This window comes from Triturus cristatus, chromosome 5_2, assembly GCF_964204655.1.
Source record: "Triturus cristatus chromosome 5_2, aTriCri1.1, whole genome shotgun sequence".
Taxonomy (NCBI): domain Eukaryota; kingdom Metazoa; phylum Chordata; class Amphibia; order Caudata; family Salamandridae; genus Triturus; species Triturus cristatus.
In genome coordinates, this window is record NC_140588.1 from 983,548,920 (window position 1) to 983,576,206 (window position 27,287).

At 46.9% G+C, this 27,287-nt stretch overlaps 1 protein-coding gene across 2 annotated transcripts in view; it reads left to right on the top strand.

The window, feature by feature from the left end:
* The first annotated feature begins 578 nt into the window (after positions 1-578).
* ATRX (ATRX chromatin remodeler) overlaps positions 579-27,287 on the top strand; it is a 1,501,634-nt gene continuing 1,474,925 nt past the window's right edge. For both annotated transcript variants that reach the window (XM_085608236.1, XM_085608237.1), the window contains exon 1: positions 579-938. In XM_085608236.1, coding sequence (XP_085464362.1) covers positions 919-938 — 20 coding nt within the window. In that variant the 5' untranslated portion in view covers positions 579-918. The remainder of the gene's footprint in view (positions 939-27,287) is intronic.

The window sequence follows — 27,287 nt, forward strand, 5'->3', positions numbered from 1 at the left end:
GGATACATCTTTGGAAACATTCATGAAGTTCAAATGGTATCAAAATGTTTTTGGAAAGAAGACTAGAAAACTTGAAAAAATCTGTAAAATGGCCCTACTGTCTGGGCATTCCAAGAACTGCTGACAAAGGAAAGGGCGGAATGGAGCAATTCGAGCAGCCTCACTGGTCCGTTATTCCCAGGTGATTTCCATACCGAATTTTTGTCACGTTGGAACGTAATGTTACGGCATCAGCTTGAACCTTCCTCACAAATTTGAGAAGAAATCTAGAAAAAAAAACGTCCAAAAAAGTCCGGCGATATCACAAATTAAACACATCATAATGTACTAAGAAAAGACTTCACAATAAGACACAGAAGACACGTCACAATGCTAGGACAAAAAAACGTCGCAATACAACATACTCATCAGTATAGAGCGCTTACGCTCGCCATTATTTTCCCACATCACACCGACGCCCTCTAGCGACTGTCCGCGAGACAAAAAAAATACGTCAACCTTGCCTAGCAGTCGAAGCCGAACTCAAACGACCAATCAGGAAATTAAGCGTCGGCCAATCAGCACGGGAGGGGCGGGACGAAAGGGACCGACGCGCCAAATGGATTGCGTCTTTCCTCCCTCTTCCGTCGACAATATGGCGGTCACCGCTTTGTTCCTCCGGCTTCTTTTCGCCTCCGCCGAGTAACAGAGGCACCGGGTGGAAGAGGCAGTGGAGTGAGCGGAGAGGGAGGGGCGGACAATAGTCGGAGAGGCCAATCTTTAAAGTGAAAGGAGCTTCAATATTTAACGCCGGAGTTCCCACGTTCGTGTTTACGGTGTCTTAAGGTAGCGGCGAGCGACTGATGAGAAGCCGAAGCTGGGTAGCGACCGGAGCATCCGCGGGGAGCAGGAGGACTCACTGGTGCTGAGGGAATAGACATGACAGCAGAGCCCATGAGGTAAACTGGGCGAGGGTCTTATGCTGAGGCTTTAGAAGGCCTCCCTGGCTAGCGGAAGGGGCGGTACTATTGGTGGGCATGTGCTTCATCCATGCTTGTTTTGGGTACCGTGTGACATGTCTCTATCGGTATAGTTTTGTTTACATTTGGGAAACATCGAGTGTACCTCTTTTGGCCAGCTTGATCCTCTTGTTGTCTTGGGTTCCGTTGATTTGCTTGTTTGTGTTATCTCTGTCACTCTCCTGGAATCTTCTGTGTTTGCCCATGGTGTGTAGTTGCTGTACTTCGGATTAATGTTATACACATTCCAAGCTTCTCTGAACTTTCTAGCGTCTTCGTCATGTGTTAGTTTGCAATTATCGTTGTGTAAATGTGGTGACTTAAGTTATAGTAGACTCCAACATCGTTGGTCAGGTCCCATTTATCCTGTGTTATTTACTTTTTAATTTTTTATACTGAAGGTGAAAGACCTGCATTTGTCTACAGGCGCATTGGTGATGGGAGTTTCTTAATGTGTATACTTGCTAATCATATTGGATTAGGCGGTGAGATGCTACTTTTACTCAATTGCAGTTTACATATTTTTCGTGAAGCTGACGATATCTTTTTTTTTTTTTTTTCTTTTTTTTTTTTTTAAAGAGCAATTTTAGTGCTTCGACTTCTCACCTCCTGCTTGGTAACTCTAATGCTGCAATTTGTGTGCTCGCGAGCTCCGTTCTAACCGCGGATCTCACGTGCTTAATTTACAACCTTGAATGTAGTTTTCATCCAGTCGTCTGGGCCAATAGCAGCATTGTAATTTCCTGTGATCACCTGTGCCCAATGTTTTGGAATGCGATTTCCTGTCAGGTCGCCTGGCCTATGGTCACTTGATCCATTTCCACATTTGGAATCCTAAAATGTCCTACTTCATTGTCGTCACATCATGTTTTTTTGCTTCACATACTTAGTTAATTGTTGCTTGTGCCTGGAAGAGACGCGTGCATAATTCAGTCATGGATACATGCACGTACTATTCAAACAAGACCTTGATCTCAAAGTTTATTGATCCTCTGTCTTGTTAAATAACCCATGTATGGCCCCAACTTTCTTTTCCCAACCGCATGCTTGTTCCTTACATTCATTTTTTGGGTTCCATGCGTCTGTTTATTTCAGACCCCTTTCTCAGCCGCCACTGCTTTTCTTTATAGACCAGTGGTTTGAGTGGGGAAGTACCGCCAGATACTTAGTACCCGGACTGCTTCGATACATTTAATGAGAGTACCGGTAATTCTTGAGAGCAAACAGATACTCTGGATAGTGAGTACTAGCACTTATATATTTCATTTAAAGCGCTGTTATATACTCCACTCCGCCCCCCCCTTTTATCTTCATAGTAAACATGGGCATTTTTGTAGTGTGACACTATCTGTCATAAACTGTAATATTGCTTTTTTAAATATAAGATCTTTCTGCAGTTAAACGGCCGCGATTTAACACACACATTTTTCTGTTTTGAACTTATATATATATTTTTTTTTTTTTCTTCGTGGTATTATGTTGATGATATTTTATCAGATAATCTAAAGCCAAAATACCGACTGTGGTAAATGAAATAAGCCAACATCAAGGGAAGGAAGTAGACGTTTATTCCATAACTTCCACACCCATGACGATCAGAAACCGCTCAGCTGGAGGTGTGGGGTACACTGCCGGCACCGCCGTACAAATGCCATTGAACAATAATGCATTTACATATAAACACAAAATGGTGGTGTGTCCCGAGGGAGCACGAGACAAGCCACCGCTGCGTGACAAACACTAACACGTGTCATACGCGCAACATACTACATCACCTTCCCCCTCAATAAATGAAAATATAACATACAAAACGAAATACAGTTGAAATGAAAGTTAATCCATAATATAATATTTATAGGGTCTTCTGATTTCACGCAATCTTGTGCTCTGAGCAACCCATACAGGTTTGTTTGCTCATTCCTTTCATTGTTCCCATTTTCTAAATGAGATTGAACCCATTCTGTCCAATCTGAGGAAGATCTTCTAACCTTCTTTTGATTAATGACATGAGCCTGCCGATGTGAAACTGACAACACTATGAAAGTTTCACCAGCCTTTGTTTTTCAAAAGCAATGATGTGGAAAACGCACCTGCACTTTGGAAAATTCCGCTCTTGTCCAAAGGATTTCAGGTAGTTGGAGGTAAAACAGAGCAGTTTATTTACGCCTAAGCGGGTGCAAATCCAACCAGGAAAAACCTGTTCCGTGAAGGTAATGAAAAACGGAAAGAATTCTCCTTTAATATTTATACTATATTTCAAACAAGTCTGCGTACAGACTCCACTCCCGTAATCCATTGCAAATTTCCTTCCAGTTATACACACAAAAAGAATAGCTAACCACACTACATTTTCAAGGTAAGTAATGTAAGAAAGAATCCCATACCTATGACTAATTGCAAATTGAATAGAAAAGAAATGTGGTTTTACATTTCAGAGAAGCACAACTGATTAACAAGGTGTAATCATTCTAGCAACCATTCAGTATTTATCAAAGGGCATGGCGAGGAAAAGAATGCACTATGTCGGCACGTACATGGAAAATCAGACAATCAGAAAATCAGACAACGTTGTGCAAAGTCAGGTGGATTAAAAAAAATGTTTGAGCTCATGTTCATATTATATAGTCTTTTCCTCGATGTTCCTTTACTAGCTTTTGAGTACTCTAGTGGGAGAGGAAAAGATGTAATTCCCTTTCTAACCATGACAAGTCTCTTAATTAAAACAAAATCCCCCGCATTGAGACCTTTGACACTTTCGCCATGAATGTAGTTGTTTGTGCTCATCTTGGCTTGTCTCACTTGCACCCTAGGTAAAACCTTTTCTTTGACAACTACCTCAGTCAGGGTCTTTAACACCTAATTGATCATTGAGCTAATGCGGAAATAACCCTGAATAAGGTTTCCTCCCTCTCAGCATAAGGAATGGAGTAACTCCTGTGGTGCAATGTGGAGCAGAGTTATATTCCCAGATTTTCTTTTTGAGAAATGCTGAGATAGCCTTTTATATGCCTTCTTTGATTGTCTTGTTTTCTCTCTCAATGAGGCCACTAGAAGATTGCGGGTTGCACAATATTCAGCAAATGTTTGATGTCTCGTTGGTGCATTTGATTGGAAAGGAAGTGCATCCCATTATCGGTGACGATGGACCCAGGACAGACAACTTGTTCCAAAAATTTAATGCTGAGTCAGAAGAAGCAGATTTCGTGAAAGAAAAATACAACTATCTTTAAAAAAAAAAAAAGTACTAATAATATAACATACCTCATCTTCAGGTAAATTAACAAATGGACCTGAAAAGTTGACGCCTAATTTTTTCCCAAGCGGCTTCAGGAAGAGCAACTGGGTGTAGGGCACCTTTGCAGTGTTTATCTGATACCAGACATTCGGGGAAGTTGTCAATTGACACCCTGGCTTTTTTTTTTTCTAAAGATGGCCGCCAGTAGTGTTCTTTGATGCACATACACGTCTTTGTTGTACCAAGATGCCCTGGCAATGATAAATAGACACAATTTAGAAGGAGGAGCATGCAAATCACCTCTCATCATCAAAACATCTACCACAGAGTTCACCGGAGATCTGCGCAAATGTTTTCAATTCATTATGCAGACAACGAACAAGAGGTCACTAACCGTGAAGTACGTGCTAACTTGTTTCGGTACCTCATCGTCTTGACACACCGTTTTCCATTCTTCGGCAGAGAAAACATCCTATTCATACTGTGCAAAAATATCCTCTATGGTTGCTACACATTCAATGTCAACCTCCTCACTTCCATCATCGTTCTAAAAAAAAAAAAGGCAGGAAAGACAATTAGCCCAAAAAAAATCCACATGACTTATGGTAAATATGTACTCGTGCGATTTGGAAACCAGTCTGGTCAATCTTGCATAAATGTTATTATGAGCACTACCTCACAATGTTGGCATTAAGAGATCTTAAGTCTGCACATAAACGTATCTCTCTGGATTTTTTGTGTTCAACCACGACCGGAGCAATCCAATGAGAGGACTCAATAGGTTCTATAATACCTTGAACACATAAATCCTGAAGGAGTACTTTGTGTACAAACGTCTTGGCATTGGGTTTTAGTTTAATTTGATAAACAAAACCTTTAACAGTACCAACCCTCTCTGAGAAAAGAGGTTTAGGTCTGTCTGAAATTACACTCCGTGGTTCTTCAAGATTGCACACATTTATGTACGGGGAATCACCAACCCTGATGGTTGTCTGATCCGGGTACCTGGTACAAACCCATTCTGGCTAGATCTGCCAACCTACAATATTCTTACCCTTGATGGCAACATAGACTTTGGTAAATGTTTCTCTACTTAAACATTGTACTTTGGTATTTAAGAAACCAATCATGTCAATAGGCTTTCACCAAAGCTGAAGGATTGACATCGTGTACATGTAACTTTTTACTATTGCCCTATAATTCAAAGAATGTTGAATCGCGGAATATGGTGATGGGTGACCCGGAGTCTGCCATAACCTGTGAAGAAAACTCATCAATTAATATCGCACAATTGGGACCTTTCACTATAGTTCAAACCAAATTACAATCAATAGTTAAAACAACTGCTGATTGACTCACTGCATGTATCTAGTTCTGCATCTATGTTGTTGATTCGTAAGGGGTTCGTCCCTGCTCCTCCTGCAGACTGCTTGAAAATGACTTATTTTCTTGCATTGATGTGCGTACTTTCCCAAGAGCGAGACATGCAGGGTGGTTGCTAATATACCTTCTGGATCCACACCGGTAACAATATGCTTGGAACTTTTTAGTGGGATATCGCTGCATGTTGGGCCTACCTTTGTTAAATACTGCACATAGTGTCATTTTCAATATTGGAGGATGTGCATGCAATTGAACTGACAAACTGATGCGAATTAAGTGCTTTAGAAGAAATTGATCTTTCAGTGCTCTTAGCTAAGTCTAAGACTTCGTACAATGTAGGATTACGGCAACTGAGAAGGTGTTCTTGTATTTTCCTTGAAGCTCAATTGAAAATGAAGTGGTCGCGAATGTGTGTCTAACATTTGAGCCAAAATCACAAGTGGCGACCATGAGTAACAAAACATGTTCCTCAATTACTTCATCGGGTAGTTTGCGTTTTACAAAAATTATGCCTTTCTAGAATGATGCTTGGCTCCTCACTGAATTGCTTTTGTAATCTTCAACAGCTTGAAAATAACAATTCCAAGGATTATCACCAGATTGCCCACAACATTAGGGTTTACTTTGATCAAGAGTACTGTGGACCTGAGGATGCCAATAATTACTCGTATTAGTCTAGTTTTTTGGTGGGCTTTGACCCTGTTTCTTAAGTTAGCAGTAGCAAGGAATCCTTGTGGGGTGTGATTTGGTGGTAGTTTTATTATATTGAAATGAGAGCATTCCAGTGTTGGGAAAGGTGTAGAGTGCATACATGTACTAATCAGAAATTGGGGAAGAGAGATGTTATCGGACCTTCAGTAGTAGATATTTTGTATTTGAAAGATGTCTTAGTGATGTGGATATGGTCTACCCGAAATGCTAAACTACAGTTAAAGTCATCAAACTTATAGGTTAGCCTAGAATCCTGCCATGTAAGACAGTCCTAGATTTCCAAGAGAAGACCTTTGTTGCAGGATTTACATACAAACATTATCCAAAAAATTGAATATCCACATTTGCAAGTAAGAGATAGAATACACAAATGTGTTTATTCATGCTGGAAATGATTGTCTTGGTAAACTAAATGCAAAATGTTTTTAGAAAACCTTTTAAATTTCACAGAAGATCATGTTGCTTATGTGTTTCACAGCAAGTTAGAGAATTGCAATATGAGAAAAGCACATTTGCAGGCACATGCATCGTCCTTTTTTGTGAGCGCAGACAGTGCGATTCGCAAAAATCGTCAGTTTGCGCCTGCAAAAAATGGACTCTGCGATGCATGAAACTGTAAGGCTCTCGTAATTTAAGAAATCGCAATTTATTGCGATTTCTTAAATTGCGATCGCATTTAAGGAAAAGCAAATTGCGATTCCTTAAATGCAATGCATGATGAAATCGCAAATAGCGATTTTGCTAATAGGGGACACAAATTACCATCAATTTGAACTTGATGGTAATTTGTAAAAACTTTGAAAAACTGCTCTGTAGTGCATTTTTCAAAGTTGTAGTGTGTGCAGGTTTAGATTCCGTATATAGGTTTCCCGATTTATGCCCGTCTATATAGGTACAATTCACATTACCCTTATTTGGACATAGAAATCCGGCCCTTATTTAGACATTGTCCATACAAACCAAATACAGGCTTGGCCACCTACATCCGTCCATCCACGTCACAACAAATTCTTGGGAAACCAGACCCATAAGCTTTTAGGAATTTCTCTTAGCTTGAATATTGATTTCTCCAAGAACTCATTAAGTATGCATGAACATCTATTGCTTAGGGGTTCATTCATGTCGTTCCTCTGCCCGACTTTTACGTCAATACCGGCATTCCTAGACACCTTCAAGGTATAAATATACCAGCACTTGCCCTGGCAAATTGCGGTTCCTGGAGGATTCGATCCTACCTAGACTACGCGGTTCGCCACCGCAAGGTTAGAAGGAGATCGAGTTCCAGCCTGATGCACTGACCTGACGCTGCCATCCTCTTCGCAGAGAATCTAGCTCCAGTGCTCTCTGATTTCCCTTGCGGGTGGGTTAGACTATCGAGTCCAGAAAAGAGATTCCAATCTCTCTCGTTCTCAGGTATGGAGCTGACTAGACCTTAGAGAAACTTTTGGCAACTCTTGGCTAAACTAAAATATAACTAGCTATAGTTAAGAAATAGCACCTACTTCAAACCTCGTACTGCACTTAGGTTAGGTACACTGGGGTAGAACAATTTTTAAAAGCATCAGATGAGTATCATATTTTAGGTTATGTTATTTATGTATGTATTTTGATTAATATGTCATAGCTACAAACCATGCTATTGTAGTATTATTTTATCTTACTGCTACCCTCGTACATATTGTACTTTGTAGTCTGTCTTACGATTGTAGCAATTCATATCTCTTGCATGAGAAATGAGGCTGTTTAATAAACCCTTTTATTGAAACGCCCGTCTCTCTATTTCTGTGCAACTCTGTAGAAACGAAGCATGCACGATTGACTGATTGAAACTGTTATCTATTGTTTCCACGATTCTGAGACTGTTCCGGGAAACAAAGTTGTCATGTTTATGCAGTTTTCAGAGACTAATCCTTCTTGTATATTCGAGAAGTTTCTAGTGACCTCTGAGTTAGCTAGCACACACAAGTAATTAAGTTTAATATACTCGATAGAGACATACTGACCGTAGTCCTATGTCAAATCTATAGTGTATGTTATTCCAATGCGCAGAGCCTATAGGAACTACACTACATGGCGCCCAACGGTTTGGTAAGGCACTAATTTAATGCTAGATACTGAAGTAACTCAGTCGTGCTTTTCTCAGAGACCCTCTACTCATCAAACTCCATAAGATGTCTGGAGTGGGTAGGGATAATATCCGCCATAGCCGAGTAGGACGAAAGTCCTATGTATTAGCTGTTTGATTTTGTTCAACGTTGAAAGGATACAGTGTTCCAAAATATTGTGCACCTTATCTTTGTTCCCTTGAAATTTGCTCTGCATTTTTCATTTCAAAATGTCCGAAAACGGCACAAACACCGTGACCGGTGGGGCTGTAGCCGACCAAATCGCAGCAGCTTTTAATCATACAGGTTTTCAAGAAACCGACGAGGATGCTATAATCATCCCACCAAATTTAAGGAGAGCCATCACTCTAAAACTTATAAAACATGGCCTAACGCCAAGAGGTGATAGTCACATGAATCTCACCAGACAGAGGTATTCTACTCCTGGATAGTATTCCCAGAATCAAATCCAGTACAGTGGTGTGGAATTTAATAAAATATCTGCTTGTCCATGGGCCAGGCTGCTTCCAAAATCTACTTGTCCTGTAACAAAATCCACTTGTCTCATTGGTGCCATGTAGTACGGCAACAAATTATGGCAGCAATCTCATTATATAAGAGCTCTGATATAGCCTCTCTAATTCTGCCATGGTTCATACCCTAGTAGTGTTTGAATACTTGCAATCCCCTTCTGTTGCCACGTTTGCACAGATCTACATACTGTTGCTGCAGGTAGTGGTAAGCAATAGTTCCAGGGTTAGAATGCCCTTTTGAGTCTGTGCAAACCTACTAACTTGCACGTCGTAAGGGTTTTCAACAACTCTTCTCTAATCTTTTCCCATACTGAGAAATGTTAGAAATTCACTCCTGACAATGGCAGATGTAAACCTTCTTCGGAGTTGGGAGAAAAGTGGTTGGAGGGAAAGTGAACTTGCAAACACACAGATTTTCGCATGAGCAAACCTACACATGCCTATTTGGTCATGCTAAAATGCAGTTCATAAATATTTTCTAGTAGTACTATTTCTTGTTCTTGGGAATTTACCATAACCGTATAGCTGCACTTAATGCAAGGACATATACCATAGGTGCACTTTTGAGACTTTCTTTAATAATTGGGCCCCTATTTTGGTCTGGTGTTGACCATGAACTTTTGCGTTTATTAAAATTCTGTCTCTCTCTGTATCGGCTGTCTTCACTGTGAGTGACAGCATTCTGCTCTCTCACAAGGTGCATATATTGGCACACAAAGTACAGTGCCAGTAACTACTGTGGCAGTGTGTGCTTTGAGAACCAAAAACACATTTTTACTTTTGCCAATGTTTGTTATAATGGTGTGGGCCCAGCAGCTCCCATCCCAATAAGGTTTTACAAAACCATGCCAAAACAATTCACACATTGGCAAAACTAAAAAGCTAACCACCAATTTCAGACCTACTGGCTTTGCCAATGCTTGTTTATTTTTATTTTTTCCATAATCGTATTGGAACCAGTTACACTGATTTTCCATTAGGAATATTTTTGGGAAATACTAGCATGCATCAACACGTTACTAAATGATGCTGCAAAGAAATGGTACCTGGAATGTAACTGTAGTTTCGCTAAATGTTTTTTTCTGCTTTCATTTTTTTATGAACATTTGATTTTGAAAGCAAAGAATCATCAATCTTGCTTTCAAGCTTCTGCAAATATCTGCATGAAATCAGAGAGCATTCTGGGAGCATTATACATAGCCTCATATTGCTAAACTTTGAAAACGTGTGTACACATGTTTATACTGGAACTGGTCAGTAGTGCAGTCAGAGCGTATAACATTTACTTAGAGTGCTCACCCTAATAATAAAGGCTTTCAATTAATGAATCATAAATGCAAGTTTGAACAGCATTAACATATGGACAAAAATATTACCTTAGCTGCAGACGGTGCCCTTCCCTGATCCTAATATGGTACTGCAAACTGTCAGCCAAAGGGTTTGTGCTGCTAGGGGTTCGATCTATTTGTCCTAAGGACAAAATACACATGAAAACTTGTTGCCCTTGACCCCAAACAATATGTCCTTGGCGTCAGGCTATAGGAATTCCACATCCCTGCAGTAACACACTTGTTTCACTTCTACAAAGCAGATGAACCACCAAAGGAATATATTCCTTTTGAGGATATTGAAATTCCACTCGCATACCAGGAGCATGATCTCTGGTTTAAAGGCGCCCTAAAACATTACCAGACTCGGTCCACTAGGTAGACCAGGAGCAACATGGCTGATTTTAGCCGGCTACACACCTCACCCTGACATTTAAGAAATGTCAGATGTGGATCTACTAGCTCAACTCAAGAAGCTAATCAAAATTTATAGACAATTGGTTCAATACGTCATGCGGACTTTCACAGTACAACCACCATTAACCATTCAAAATCCAGCCCCTCATCAGGGGAATACACAAAAAACGCCCACAAAACGTGAACAAATTCCATTCTGGATAGCTCAAAAAATTACTCAAATCGAAGCAGTATTTCCTAATACTAGCCCTTATGAGAAACACAGAATTCTAAAAATCTGTTTACCAATGGGGATTATACCACATCCGGAAGACTGCACCTCTTGGGGCACAGTCTTTGCTGCAATCTACACAAAAACACATGGTGTTCCGTCCATGGCGGTAATTCCAGATGTCCTGAAGCAGATTCAAAACGAATACAGGGCAGAGCCTGCTCTGAATTTAGGTATGAAGTTGCTTAAAAATTTTGACCAGGTCTCAACAATAATATCATCTAATATTAAAGGAGAAGCAGCATCAGTGGCGATCCGCCAGAAACTAAGGGAATTTGATGTAACAGAACAACCTCAAGAACTAGCCAGAATAATTGATAAATCCTATGAAGAATTAGGCAGAGACAGTTTGGGGGGGGGACCAGTAAAACCACAACTGTCTGAAAGTCCTGATAAGATCTTTCCAAAAAACACTCCTACCTCTTCTAAAAAGAAGTGGGAGAATAGCAAACAGAATTCCAAAGAGAAGCGTTCTTATTCCTGAGGCAGGTCTCCTCCACAGAAGGAGCCCTCTGAAAGGAGGTACAACCTCAAAAATAGGGTTCATTTGAGAGAACCTGACAGATATCAAGATAATGATGCACATTCCTCTCGTACCTTACAGATATAGTCACAGACATCCGAAAGAAGAGGACGGTCAGAAAACAAGGAGGAACGTGTGAAGTCCAAAGACTATCAACACGTTCAGAAAAATAAAGCAAAATCTCAATTCTCCAAGAAAAAAGTAGTAGGTCTAAAGATCAGAAATACTGAGAACCCAACTCAGGAACGGAAAATGGGCCCAGACCATGCTAGACAGTGCAGCAGAAGTTACAATAGCTTGCCAGAACCTGAAGGGACTTCTGGAGAGTGGACTTGAATGAAGACATCCAAGTTGAGACTGTAGACACCAGGGTTAGTTCTCCACATAGGTTATATGAAATAACACTCCAGATGGAGGGAGACATACCAAGGAAAGTGAAAACACTCTTTTGGGAGCATCTTTCAAAGGGTTATGATATACTTCTAGAAGAAAAGGACTGGCCACCAGAGTTTGTCAGGGAGTGCCCACATGGCAAGAACATCATTATGCCTGCCTTCTCCAACCATGTTCCAATTCATCTAAAATAAACATTAGCCAGGAAATGGGCAGTTGCCCAAGCCCCAGCACTGTATAAAAATCATGTAGGATGGGATGAGGACTCACCTCACCATAAAATCCAGTTAAAAAAATCAACCGACTGCACAAAGGCAGTACCTAGTTAAGCAAGAAGCTAAAAAACAGGTCAGGAAGATTTTATCTCAACTTGAATATCAGGGGGTGATTGAAACATGCACCTCATCAAGGAACAATCCTTTGTTTCCGGTCTCCAAACCAGACAATACATATTGTCTAGTTTTGGATTAGACACTTAAATTCTTGTTGAAAAACATTTGCAGTGCAAAATGCACATAGTACAGCATCAATGAATAACATGCGTAAAAAATATAAAACCACATTAGACATTTCAAATGGTTTCTCTTGTCAAAATATTGCACAAGAGAGCAGATATTTGACCGCTTTCTCAATAATGGGGAACCAGCGTCAATTTTGTGAACTGCCCCAGGGATTCAAAAACAGCCCGGGATTATTCTCAGCAAGAGTAAGTTACTACAAACTGGCATTGTCATATGTCGATGATATGTATCTGACAGACGATGACCTGGATAGGCACTTGAACAGGGTGAGCACCATAATGTTGGGCTTCGCCTCCGAGGGTTATAAATTCAACTTTAAAAAGTCAAGAATTGCCCACCTCAACGTCCTGTTCCTAGGGTATGAACTATCAAGTGAAGGCAAAAGCCTGGCAGCCAACTTTTTAGAAAAGTGTGCGCTGCTCCAACCGCCAAAAACGCTGAAAAATTTACAGTCGATTCTAGGTTTCCTGAATTTTGGAAGAACTTACATTTTAAATTACGCAGAAAGGATTAAACCTCTCTACGAATTAATCAAACCTGATTTTAAAATCACACATTGGACACAAACGCACAAATTTTGCGTTCACTCCAAACAGACATGTTAGCAACAAAACACTTGCAAACACGAATAAACGTACGCAACTTAGTGATCCGAATAATTCCGGGTCAATGCAGATTCACCTACTTAACTTTCAACGAAGGTGAGAAAGTACCCATTGCATACAAATCCCACTTGTATACACAAGCAGAAATGAAATTCACTTCTACAGAAAAAATTCTGACCGCAGTTCAAACCGCTGTAGCAAAAGAAAGAGCCCTAGCACAAGGGAAACGCATTATGGTTGTGACTCCTGTACCAGCCTTAGAAGCAGTTACAAAGGCTAGCATTCCAAATGCAAAAGCTTTACATCCGAGATGGATACAATGGGTTAATTCTCTTGCTGCAACTGATGTTGAATACGTTTTTGATCCATATTTAAAAACACAAGCATTCCTGCAATATGAACACGAATGTCCTCTGCCTACTGAAATTCTCCCTCTTGACCAGTACGAATTTATACTGACGGATCTGCACAGCCCGCCACGGGGAGTAAACAAGCTTACAGCGCAGCGTGTGCTATCGTTAAAGGTCGCATGCGAGATGGCAAATTCAGACCAATGGTCACAAAAACGCAATCTCTAGCAGATTGTACAACTCAGCGAGCTGAACTACAAGCATTTAAGATGGCACTTGAACATACGGATCGCGAATTCCCCACACTCATAGTGTGCGATTCTTTTCTTTTTACTGTGTTCAATCTTACAATGAATATTTACAGAATCTGATTCAAAATGGTTTCAAAGATGCAAAAGGTGGCACAATCAATCACAAATTGCTTTGGTAACCAGTAGTTCAGTTGCGAAACGGACTACAGAACACTGACGTGATACACGCGCTGAGTCATCAACGTGATGGCGTTCACGTTGAAGGGAATTCATTGGCTGATGAAACCGCGAAAGGGGCTGTGTAAACGGCTTCTGTGGCTGCAATCACTCATTCAAAAACTAAAATAGACATCGAAATAATGCTGGCTGTCAATGCATCAAGCAAAGGCAGCGGTGCGGCACCACCTAAAAAGTTTCCGCTCAAATACTCATATATATATATATAATTGATGCGAACAATGTTCTTTTTGATCGAATCTCTGTAGTGGGGGCTAGAGTAATTCCAAACATGGAACATAGACTAGGGCTAACCCTAGCAGCACATGAAGGGCTCGACTCTGCCCATGCAGGTGTTTCTGCCACAGTAGCATTATTGAAACAAAGATACTGGTGGCCCGGCATTAGAAAACAGACTAGAAATTATGTTTTGGACTGTGAGATATACCAGAAGATGAAAGTCTCTACTGTGAAACGTCCTGAGCAGACACCCCTGTTAATTTCAGGAAAAAGGGTTTTAGGTTTTGTGGTATGCTATGGCGCCCTCAGAGTGTACGTAGAAATTTAAGGTTGAAGAGTGGAACGGTGCAAAAGGACAAGGGGACAACAAACCCTAAACCCCTCCAGTAGACAAATGTCTAACAATGAGAAAAAACTAGAATGCCTATGCACACGTTATGAGTAAAGGCTGTCTCAATACAGAAAGTAAAATGCAGTAGTATAGACACAAATTTTAAAAGTCCAACAAGTTTCGTTTTTCTTGATTTAATGAGATTCCGTTGCCCAACCAACACGTGTTTTGTCCGGGTATTAAACCCACGACTTCTTCAGGGCATCAGGCAAAAGCGAGCACAAATAAAGAATCTCTCCGCCGGTTATACTTCCGTCCCGGCTGCGCGGGAAAAATACAAACGTCCCTGCTAGGGAAAGTGATTGGGAGTAATCCAAATAAAACAGGTCCTTCAAGACGAGTACGTCCGAGAGTGAGATGAGTATCCGGTAAATCATTAGCTTGTGTTTACCTGGACCACTGCGGTCCCTTACAAAGGGATGGGAACTATAAATATATCATGGTCGCAGTGGATTCATGCTCTGTTCCTATGGCTGTGGCCTCAGCGCTCGGCTGATGCTCAAACAGTTATAAAAGATTTGCGAGTCTTTATTGGCACACAGGCAATAGGCACACTACATTCTGACTAAGGTCCTGCGTTTAGCTCTAGGGCTTACAAAGAAACCATGGCCAGTCTGGGCATAGCATTGCGGTATTCTTCTCTGTTTCATCCTGAGGGAAATTCTGTTGTGGTAAGAAAAAACCGGACATAAAGCAGTCTGTAACAGCTAGGATATTGGGTTCGGGTGATGGGTGGTTCAAACATTTATATGGGGTCCAGCACGCTCTTAACAACTTGCCAAGAAGTTCTCTAGGGGGTGTCGCTCCATATGAGGTCCTGTTTGGGACTAGAAATTTGGTTCTGGACTTGGATATGAAAGGCACAGTGGTGGAAAACAAACAGTTTGATATCAAAGATCGTTTGGCTGTTTTACAGGACTTAAATGATTTAAGAACACAACAAAGCGAGGGCGCTAGGTGGCGCTACCCAAGATGGCCGCGCTGCGGTGAGGCTCCTGGATGCCTGACCCCTCGCATCCGCCCTACGTCCGTTGTGGCTGTCCTAGGTGAGCCCCGATGACCGCCGAGTGTTGAGGGGCTGCCGCTCTACCCCCGCTGCGAGTTTCGTCTGAATCGCTGCAGCTTGAGCTGAGATAGACAGCCCGTGAGTTCCGCCGCTGCCTGGGACGCGCCTGGCTGGTCCCGCTGCCTGTGGTGTTGGCTGCGTGAGCCCCCGGCGCGCCACGAGGGGCGCAGGCCGCTGGGCCACTGACGGCTGACCGGAGACCGGGCGATCACCACAGCGGGACTTGTGCGGGCGCCGGACCCCAGGTGAGCGGGGGGGGCGGCGGATGGTGAGCGCCCCCCCGCTAGTGAGGAGGTCCGCATCGGCGGGCAGATCGGCCCGAGCTGGGAGGCTGGATCAGGCTGGTGGAGTCCTCGGCGGAGCTCTGCGAGGTGGCTTTGTGTCAGCGAGGCCCTGTCTGCCCCGCACGTCCGTGACACTTCCTCCACGAATCCCGAATACTTGGCAGCCAGCTCCCTGCAACCAACGCGGTTTGAATTGGCCGGTCCGGCTTCAACCCCTGCCGCTGTCCCGTCTTCTTACTTCTCTCCCGGACTGAGGAGGTTCCGGCCCGGGACGTGCCGCCCCCTGCGGTGAAGCGGGTGGCGGGTGGACAGTAGGTTGTGGTGCCCCTGAACGCTGAGAACTTACAGCTCGCCTCAGACCTGCACTCCACGGCCAACGGCTACTTACCTGCTGTCCTGCCTGCCCTGCTACTGTGCCGCGGCTGGTGCCCGCTGCCCCCTGGTGCTGGGCCGACGCTGCCTGAAGAAGCCCCGCGCTCACCGGTTCTGGTGGACTCCTGTTGGGGCGGCCCCGGAGGCGTTGCAGGCCCGCCGGACTCAGCGGACGGACGCCGCATTTGGGGCAGGGACGCTCCTTGTGAGAGCAGCTTGCCCGGATTTCTCCTGCCCCACGCCCTTCCTGGGGGTCGCTGCCGATCGGTAGGCAGTTCCGCCCCCGGGGGGGCATGCCTGTTGGTGCGCGGCCTGGGCCCGTAGGAGGGGGCGTGTGTTGACCGCGCTCCAGGCCTTCCATCGGTGGAGATAAGCCACGCACTCACCGTTTGCCTTCTTGTGGGAACCCCGCCCCTGACCTGCTGCCGGGGGTTGCTCCGCTTGGCGGGTGCGGGCCGCCTGCTGGTTTGTTGTGCCCCCCCCGTGTCCGGCACGTGCTCCCTGGGTCCACCATGGGCAGGGACAAGGGCTCCAAGCCTCCGGCGACGTCCCACCAGACGCGGATTCACCAGTTCGCGCACTCGGACCCGCCGGGTGCGGGGGGAGGTGGGGCGCCGGCCCCGAACAAGGACTTGGCCGTCATCCTTCAGGCCATTGATGCCTCTCGCACATCCTTAGAGGGGATGGTTGGGGAGGTGAAAGTCGATGTTGCGCTCCTGCGGCAGGACCTCCGCAACACCACGGCTCGCATTACGGAAACAGAATCCAGGATCTCCACGGCGGAGGATGACATTCGCCTTCTACAGGATCAGGTCCGGGAACTCACAACCCACTCCAAGGAACTGCACCGGCGGGCGGAAGATGCCAAAAATCGCGCCCGTCGCAACAACCTTCGCCTGGTGGGCTTTCCGGAGGGGGTATAGTCTGGCCGAGTGGACGACTTGCTCAAAGTGGTTTAAATCCTGGATGCCGGCGGCTGGTCTGTCGTCCTGGTTGGTGGTGGAGAGGGCGCACCGGTCGTTGGCTGCCAAGCCCCCTGTGGGAGCCCCCCCGCGCCCCTTTATTCTTCGGATCCTCAATTTTAGGGACAGACGCTATCCTGCGGGAGGCGCGGTTGAGTGGCCCTTTGAAGTTCAACAACCACACCGTTATGATCTTCCCGGACTACACCCGGGAGGTCCAGGAGCAGCGCCGCTCCTACACGGATGTAAAGCAAAAGCTGCGCTCCCTGGGCCTCCCAATACCAACTCCAGTTCCCGGCCCGCCTGCGGGTCGTTTTCCAGGAGAAGACGCTGTTCTTTGACACCCCCAGGACGGCCTGGACCTGGCTCACTGAGGAAAGACCTTTGCGCCAACCCGGAGGGGGGCCGTCCATTGCTGTGCCCCGGGGCCAGGGAGGAGCTGGGCCCCAGCGCCCAAGGCGCAGGAAGCGCACACACTCCCGGCAGCGCCGTGGTGCGGCGGGGGCCCGGACCCGGTCAGCGGGTGCATCTGGGAGAGGGGTGAGAGACTCTTCGGCCTCCTCGGGAGCCTCCTCTCATGCGGGTGGGGGGTCCCGGCGCTGCCCATCGCCCCGACCGGATGGGTCTCAAACCCCCCTCAACGTGCAAATTGACCTGTCGGACCTCTCCCGTAGTCCTGCTATATGACTTCACGTTTGCTTCCTGCATTCACAGGGGGAGGCGGCGACCCTGTCGAGTGGTGGGGGTGGGGGGGCTCTGCAGTCTCAAGCTGTCCCACAACAACCTAGGACGCAACACTGGAATCCGTACTTCAGGAGGGGTCCACCACGCTCTTTACACCCGAGCACCTACGCTTGGGGCTTTGTAATTGTTGGTTCAGTTAGGGTGACAGATGCTTCCGTTCTTGAAGTGTAGGGTGGGGGGTTGGGGTTGGGTAATTGTTGGTTGTTCCTCCTTGGGGGACTGTTTTGTTTGACTTGGGTCTGCTATCCCCTGAGCCTCTTATGCAGCATCGCGCCCCGCGTGTCGACGCGCTTCTCCATGCTGCCGCTCCCACAAGTCCTGCCGCGGCCCATTTTCCTGCGCTGCCCGCCGGCTTGCCCTAGTGGGAGATGCATAGTCCTGTGTTCACCCTGGCTGCTTCGCTCCCAGCGCGTCCCATTACCGTCACTACCATGGCTGACCTAGCCGCTAAGGCGCAGACACGCATCCTGTCCTGGAACGTGAACGGTTTGCTGGATAGACTTAAGCGCACCGCCGTCCTTAAATACGCCCAACGCGCGGAAGCCGATGTGCTCCTACTTCAGGAGACCCACCTGCTAGGCGAGCGATGTCCCTTCCTGGCGCGCTACGGGTACGACCGGGTGTAGCACTCTGGGTTCTCGCGCGGGTCGCAGGGGGTCGCCATTTTGCTGCGCCGTTCCCTCCCGTTTGTGCTTACCCGGGTGATCCATGACCCCCAGGGGATGGGGATTGCCGTTTGTGGCACGCTAGAGGATCGGCCGCTTAGCCTCCTGTCGCTCTATGCGCCGCCTACCGGGCTATCTCAGGCCTTATCTCACGTCGCGTCTCTGTTGGCCATTCTTCCAACGGGCGCTATCGTTCTGGGGGGGGACTTCAACGCTGTCTCTGCTCCGCAGCTCGACTCCTCCGGTCCAGTTTCGGCGCACCGCGCTGCGCGGGCGAAGCAGTTGACGAGTTGGGCGGAGGCGCAAGGCTTATGCGATGCGTGGCAGACCTGGCACCCACGCGCCCGGCAATATACTCCTACTTCGGCCGCCCATCACACCCCTGCCCGTATCGATACGATCTTTGTTCCTCCCGCTGACTGTGTAGGCATCCAGGATGTCCGCATCCTCCCTAGGGGGATATCAGATCACTCCCCGGTCCTCCTGGGTCTGGGTCTCCCGCCTCGGGGGGCCTGCCAGGTGTGGCGCATTATTTTGGAGACGACGGGTTGGTCTCCTCGGCGGGCACCCTTTTGGAGGCCTGTAAAGCCACCATCAGGGGGACTGCCAAAGCACAGGTGGTGTGGCACCGCCAGACGCAACTCCAGCGGCTCACTGCTTGTGAGGCCCGCGCGCTACGACTGGAACAATCTCTTTCTGGGTCCGATGATCCGGCTGGAACCCGGCAGCTGCGCCTTCTGCGTGAGGAGATTCGCCAACGCTCGCTTGATGCGGCTCTGCTCCTCTGGCAATCCTCGCTGGCAAGGGTATATGGGTGGGGCGACAAGAATGGTGCGCTCCTGCATCGGCTGGCTACCTACCCCAGGGCATCGCGCATCATCCCGGCGGTGGCCGACTCTGACGGCCTGGTCCACTCTACCTCCGTGGCCATAGCAGAAGCCTTCGCTCAGTATTACTCGCAGCTCTATCGGGCCCGAGCGGCGGACCTTTCCCTGGTTTCATTGCTTGCCACCAGTGGCCAGCGGCTTCCCCGTCTTCGGTCGGGTGATTGGGAGGGTCTGGAGGTACCCATTTCTCCTGAGGAGATTGGAGATGCGATAGGACGCACGTCCGCGGGGAAGACCCCGGGACCGGACGGCTTTCCCCAGGAGTTTTACGCCACCTATAAAGAACATCTGGTACCGCGGTTGGGTGCTCTCTACGCGGAAGCGGTCAAGCAAGGCTCCTTCCCGCCGGAAGCCGACATTGCCACGATTGTGGTCCTGCCCAAGTCCACGCCGCCTCCTTGTGATAGGTCGGCCTACCGGCCGAACTCCCTTATTAATACAGATATCAAACTTTACGCGGCGGTCTTGGCCCAGAGGCTCCGGCCCTTCTTGTCGGGCTTGGTGCATTCGGACCAATGCGGCTTTATGCCGGACCGGGGCACTCGCCACTGCCTTCGTCGCCTTCACGTGGCCTTGGATCACCGCCACCGCCTATCTCCATATCTCACTCTCCTGCTTGCCGATTTCGAGAAGGCTTTTGACTCGGTCGGGTGGGCCTACCTCTTTGAGGTCCTGACCCACATGGGTTTCGGCCCCAAGTTTGTTGGCATGGTGCGAGTCCTTTACGCGCCCCCCTGCGCCAGAGTGTTGGTCAAGGGGGCACTGTCGAGACCATTTCGGATCAGACGGGGAACACGGCAGGGGTGCCCGCTGTCGCCCCTCTTTGCTCTCGCAATGGAACCCCTTGCCCTCCTGATCCGAGCGGATCCTCTCCTTCGCGGCTGGGAGTGGCCGGGTCTACCATCGGACAAGATAGCGCTCTATGCGGACGACGTTCTGCTGTACCTTAGTGACCCAGCGCGTTCGGGCCCCCGTGCGCTCTATCTCTTAGGCCGCTTTGGACGCGCGTCCGGCCTCTACTTAAACCCGCGGAAGTCGGTTCTTGTGCCTCTGCACCCCTCCCGGGAGTGTTTTGATTGGCAAGACACTATTCCCCTCCGTCAGTTGTCCTTCAAATATCTGGGCATCTGGGTCTCCCTTCTCCCGTAACTGAGCTGGGCTCTTAACTTGACCCCCCTGGTCAAGAAGGCCAAGGTCGATCTGGCGCGATGGCAATCGCTCCCGCTCAATCCGCTGGGGAGGGTAGCACTATACAAAATGATGATTCTCCCCCGGTTTCTCTATGTACTACAAAATATTCCCGTGTCCTTCCCACGGCCTTGGTTTCGCGAGCTGGATGGGTTGGCGACCAGGTTTCTTTGGGGTGGTGGGAGACCGCAGCTGGCCCTGTCGGCATGACGCCTGCCCACCTTGATGGGGGGCTGGGCATGACCAATCTCTACCTCTATTACTTGGCCACCCGTCTCCTGGTCATCGACGACTGGTTTGGGGGGGGATGGTCCGATCCGGCCTACATGGTGGAATTGGGGGACCTGGGTTTCTCCTGCATTCAGGACCGCCTGTACGGTGCCCCGTCCCCGCCTCCTGCCCAGACATCACTAAGGCAGTCTTCCTGGCTTGGCGGGCGGCGCTTCGCCACACCCGGTGGACTGGGAGACTGACTCGTGCCACTCCCCTCTGGCATGGGACGTGGATGCGGGACGTTGCGGGCCTGGAGGGTTTCAGGTCCTGGGACCTGCTCGGCATCTCCCAGCTGGGGGACGTCTGGCGGGGGGGACGCATGTGCTCATACTCGGAACTGCAGGCGCGCTTCTCCCTTCACTCCTCTCAATTTTACAAGTACCTCCAACTGCGGCACGCCATACGCCTCTACACCCCTCTGGACATTAGGCTGCCGGATCACAGCCCCCCGGCGGGGGGGCATCTCCCGAATACATCGCTCCCTTATTAACAATACCCCCACGGCCCGGGAAGGCCTGAAGGAACGGTGGGAGGAATGGGTGGGTCCCCTGGACGAGGTCGACCGGCGGGACGCCCTTATGGCCCCCAGGCTGGTGACTGCCTCCGCCAAACTGAGGCTTATTCAAATTTATTATCTGCACACAGCCTACCTCACACCGGCTCGTCTACACCGGGCGGGCCTCTCCGCTGCGGCAGCTTGCCCCCGCTGCGGTTTTGACCCGGCTGATTTCATTCACATGGTGTGGTCTTGTCCGGACTTGGGGGGTTACTGGGGGGGCATAGAGGCAGATCTTACGGAGGTCTTGGGATGGGTGGTGCCACATAACCTCGGCACACCCTTCTGGGCATCACCGAGGGCCTGGATGGCACGCGTGCAGAGAAGCTATTCCTTATTACAGCATTCATGGTGGCGAAAAGGGATATAGCAGCGGCTTGGAAGCATCCGCAGCCGCCTAGCTTGGCCAAATGGAGCACGGGAGTGGACTGGTGTGCGGCACAGGAGTGAACTCTCTATCAGACGAGGGGCTGCCTTAAAAAATACCGCAGGGTCTGGGGGAAATGGCTGGGCAATGTGTTCTGATTCTGTGGTCCGGGGGGGGGGGGGGGGGGGTGGAGGGGGTTTTGCTTCGGGTGGGGGCGGGCAGACGGTGTGCTCTTATGCCGTGTGATTGTAACTTGGTGGTTCGTCAGGCTCAATGTTTTTTCTGTTGTTTCATGCAAAACAATAAAAACTTGTTTATCAAAAAAAAAAAGAACACAACAAAGCAACGTGGTCCTGAAACCAACCACCACTGAGAAAAATCCGGCCGTCCCAGCAAGGCCTGTCTGGATCCCAAAGCTTGGGGATCTAGTCAGAGAAAAGATCGCGGACAAGAAAGAATTTGGGCCTTCTTACAGACAACCGGTACCTGTCCTAGCAATCCACGGATCAAGGACACTACTTTTGCTGCCCCTTGCTGGTAAAAAAGAGAAAAGATTTGTGTCCATCGACCTGATCAAACCACACTATGTGGCCGATACTGAACAGTAGGCCAAGTGGACTCCGCCAATGTAGCAGACGCACTCCTCTAGCTACAATGCAAAATATTAATTTTCTTGATAAAAGAAATAATGGTCAGTACAGCCCCTCCCGAGGCGCACATAGTAAGGGGGTAGAATCATTAGGTGGGGTTGGGGGGGTACATACAGCAGTGCGGGCCTGGCTCTGGGGTCTCCTCAGGCAGATTCCAAGGGGCCAACACAGACTCCTCAAACGGGGAACCCTCCCGACCCCTCCGACCCTGCTTCGGGACAGTGGCAGACCTGGCATATCGGTCGTCGGGACCTCCTTTCTGCCCCATGGTGAAATATGCGGACAGACTGTTACTTTTGCATCCAAAAACGAAACTAATAATCTCCGCAATTAGAAACAAACTTTTAGAAGCACAAGTTTTTTTTAATATAAATTTAAGTGCACTTTGGAATATTTTGAGCATGACGTTGCAGAAATATTGGATTTCTGCGAAAGAGCGGCGAGTAAGAGTGTGTGTCTAACAGAGCATGGTTCGGGGAAGCTATACTGTTCACATGGAACCCGGACTTGCAGCAAACCTTTTGACGGTGGACACCATAAAGGACCCTTTATACTAAGCTGGTGCCATAAGGCAGCTTTACTACACTGTGTTGAGAGTGGGGTGTCAGCATCCAATGCAAACAGACATAAATAGCCTGAAATGGAAGCTGCAAGAGCCTCTGAGGTAGCGGCCATCATTTTGCAGGAGAACCAGCTCTAATTAAAACAACGAGCTGTACACGTGCACATCGCCTGTCCGGGCGCGTTCACATCTCCTGTCCCCCTTCCAAACAAAAATCGACAGTAGTCTCGCCAAGCGACAGCGCTGGCGCTGCCTCGCTAGGCGAGACCTAAAAGGGAAAACATTTGCAAAGCTGAGAGATCTGACATGTTTTGTTGCACTGGCCCTGGGTTGCTTTAGATGCACGAACAGAAACCTCCAGCCCTCCCATGTTCATTCAGATAATACTCAAGATGTGTACCGCATATCTCTGAGATGAAGATATGCTTTTACAATAGCTCACAGTGTCGGCAAACAATATGAATACAAACACAGCAATGTCTGATATGAAAAACATTGTGCTCTCAAAAGCACTCTTAAGGATTTTAGCTCACAATCTTCTGAATAAAAGTTACCATCATTTGCAGGAAACTGGTTTTATTAAAGCATTGATTCTTTGCTAGCTGGTGGGGTCCATTGTTATGTCTTAATTGTTATGGTCTGGCTTGTGAGGATAACTAGAGTGAGACTTTGGCTCCGCCCACATGTTGGGAGTCAGTATATGTTTGGGTTTGGTAGGTGTGTGCTTCCACAAAAAAAAGTGCCTGCCTTATAGCAGCTGTATTCAGTTTATCCATCTAGCTAAGCTTGAACGTTCATTGGCACACATGACATTGGAATGCTATTAAAGTGTCTTCGATAACTAAATGTTTTTATCAGGCTTCAGCACAGACTGGAAGAGGGCAGCCATGAAATATACATGGATTTTTAGGTCTGGATTGAAAGCGCAACTGTCATCTGACCTTTTAACCCACACCAATATTATTGTGCAGTTCTTTGCTGCCACACAAATGCATACCTACTCCTGTGCTGTTTACTTGTAGTTCTTCACATTACCATACAACATTTAGTGACAGCCAGACCTATGGGCATTGTCAATATGGCTATGGCTTCAGTAGTTTGTGGAACTTAAATAATGTAACGTAATTTTTATCAGCACTTAGTGAGTGCATGAGTGTGGTGTGTGTATTTGTTGTTTTTTTTAGGGTCGAGACTTGCGTTGCAGCGCATGCGCTGCTCACTCTGTAAGGCATACTGTTGAAGCCCCCCCCCATATTTTTTATTGGCTGGTGTCCTTGTCCATGGTAAATTCTGACTTCCGATTGATGATGATGAGGCTTCTTAGTCCCTCCTTGTAGCCGCCCTGTCTCCTTTTGTGACCCCCTTCCCGCCACCCCCCATTAGGACTGGATCTTTTACTTGCGACGTTACACTATCTCCTTCATTAATCGGTTAGCACTCTATTTTTCATTCAGCTTTGTTTATTTTATTCAGCGCGCTTTTACTTTAACAATAGCTGCCGGCCAACCCAGCGAGTGCTGTGTTGGGCGGCAGCTATTGTTAAAGTGAAAGCGCAATGCAAATATAAACAAGTGGCTGCCTTTGCGCAATGGCGCCAGCTTGTTTTATTTTCAGGGCGGCATGCAGGCTTTCGGTTTCACAATGGCTGGCAGCAACACTTCATTCCTCGTCTCGTCCACCTCTTGCTGTGAGTCACTTTGATGCTGGTGCATGGATCTCTCTCTCGCTTTCTCTCTGTCTCTCTTTATCTCGGTCTCTCTTTATCTCTGTCTCTTGTCCTCCGGTCCTCTGGTCCTCTTTGGTCTCTCCCATGCACATAACCTGCTCTTTGTTTCTGTTGCCCTGGTGTTGCAAGCTCCCTCTTGTACTTCTGTCCCAGCATACTCCTTTGCCTGCTGGTCGTATGCTATCCCCTTCTTGTGTTTCTCGTCTCTGCCCTGTGTTGCTTCCCTCTTATTATAGACTGCTCCTAACCATTCCCTGGTGCATCCCCCATTTGCTACTTCATCTCTGGCGCCTCTTTTTATTTATTCGGGGGTGGTGTGTGCAGGCAGCATTGCTGCCGGTCTCTGACCCATAATTTTTATTTTAATTAATTTGTTTAACTGGCTATGCTAAACAGCATCTTGTCTGCCGTGCAGCATTACCACAAGGCATTGACTAAGCCAGTAAGTCCCAAAAGCGAGACTTATGGACTGTTCTTGCTCAGTGGAGCTGACATTAATACAGGCTAATTAAAAGAAATAACTTGTGGATATTTTTCTCCTCTCTTTTCTTATATGAAAGCATGCATTGCAGTAATGCTTTTGAAAGCTCCCTCATGTAATTCATTAAGGAATCGTATACTTAAGGAGGTTTAGGGCCCTCATTGGGTTTGAGATGTTAAATATGAATATGTGTATTAACTTGTATTGCAGCGCTGATCAAACTTTCAAGTATATCGGCTGTTACTACAACTCTCACAATTTATACCAGGTAGAATTTGACATGTCATGCCTGCTGAATTTTATAGGGGTTGGGAGTAGAGGACAGGACGGGGGGAGAAAGAGCAGATATACATGTACATGTGGAATTCATTGAGATAAAAACCATATTCCTCATTTCCAACTCAAAACTCTGAATATGAGGTTGTCTGAACTTAATTTTTTCTTTCAGAAATCCTTGGGCAATCTGGGCTTAAACTGACAGTCTGAGTCTTCTGCCATTGGTGACTTGGGGTTTAACCTTACTGTTGCACTGAAAACTGAACACCAAGTACCCCCTTTAAGCAATTGACCCTGATAGCAGATATAGCAGAAAGGTTGGGGAGTCCTAGGCTTACTCAGGAAGGTGGTGTGGGTTTAGAGACTCTGCAGGCATCAAATTATCAACAAGTCTTTGCTTCAAGTTGGAACAGGGGTATATAAAAAGAGCGCTAGTAAAGCTGATTGATCTTGGCGTAAAGGCCAGCTGCATACCTGTGAACTGGTCCGGTAAAGAAAACCCATTCGAAGATTGACAATTGTCTCACCTTGAAACCGCAGATCCAGAGTCTAGTTGGCCAATGCTTCGGCATTTTAAAAATGCTAAGAACATTTCTTCTTGTTCTGTCCATCGCTCACAGGAAGATCACGGTGCAGGCCTTGTCCTGTACCTGGGTCTCCCTAAGTGCCTTCTCTCGCGCTTACAAGTCGTGCAGAATTCGGCCGCGCGAGGTATTTTCGGCCTTAGCCATCGCTCGCATGCCACGGGACTATTGCAATCCCTGCACTGGCTCCCCATTGAGAAGTGTATTGAATTCAAGGCACTTACCATGACATTTAAAACGCTTCATGGCATTGGCCCTCTCTATATGAGAAAGAGGATCAGTTTCTATCGACCCACCAGATCCTTGCGCTCTGCGTCATTGTCCCTCACTGTGGTCCCAGCAACTAGGCATGCCCGGATCGGAGGGCGTTCCTTTAAATACCTAGCGCCACTCGCCTGGAATCCCCTCCCTTTGGCGTCAAGAAAGTGTGATAACTTGACTACCTTTAGAAAGAAGCTCAAAACTCGGCTTTTCGGCATGTAAGTCCTCCTCTCTGTTGAAGCTTTGTGGTCTAGGGTCTGTCAGCACCGGGACACTCTGTCTGAGTAGCTGAGCGCTTAACAAAACTCTGGATAACATAACATAACATTGATAGTTGCTGATACACACATGGCTATTTTACCGTTCTAACATGGTGATGTCCTTGTTACAATGGTAAATGAAAATGTGCAAAGCATAAAAAAGGAATTGATCGTCTCGACGGTACTTGTAAGCTGCCAGGCCCTCATAAAAAACAAGCATTTGCAATGCAATAGGTCTCGCATTTACGCAAGTTTGAGCTATTCGCATTGTAAATTACAATGTCTTTTATTTATGTTTTGGTTTTTAAAACAAATAAAAGGCATTGTTATTTGCAATGTTAGTAGCTTAAACTCTCGCAAATGCAAGACCTATTACATTGCAAATGCTTTTTGTGATGTGTGTTTGTTGGTCATGTGCACAAGTTTCAAGACTTTTGGGGTACTTCTGAAAGTATACAGATAATAGTTTTCCATTTTGGGTGTTTCTTACACCAGTGTCTATAGATACAAGTAACTGCCCCTGCCAGTGTGCCGTGATGCACGAAGGTCGTATTGGTTTTGAGGCAATGTTTTAAATTTAAGTTTGTGAGAGGCATATTGTCGTTGTTAACATCCTTTAGGATCTGATAGAAACATTGTTTGTTGTCTAAAC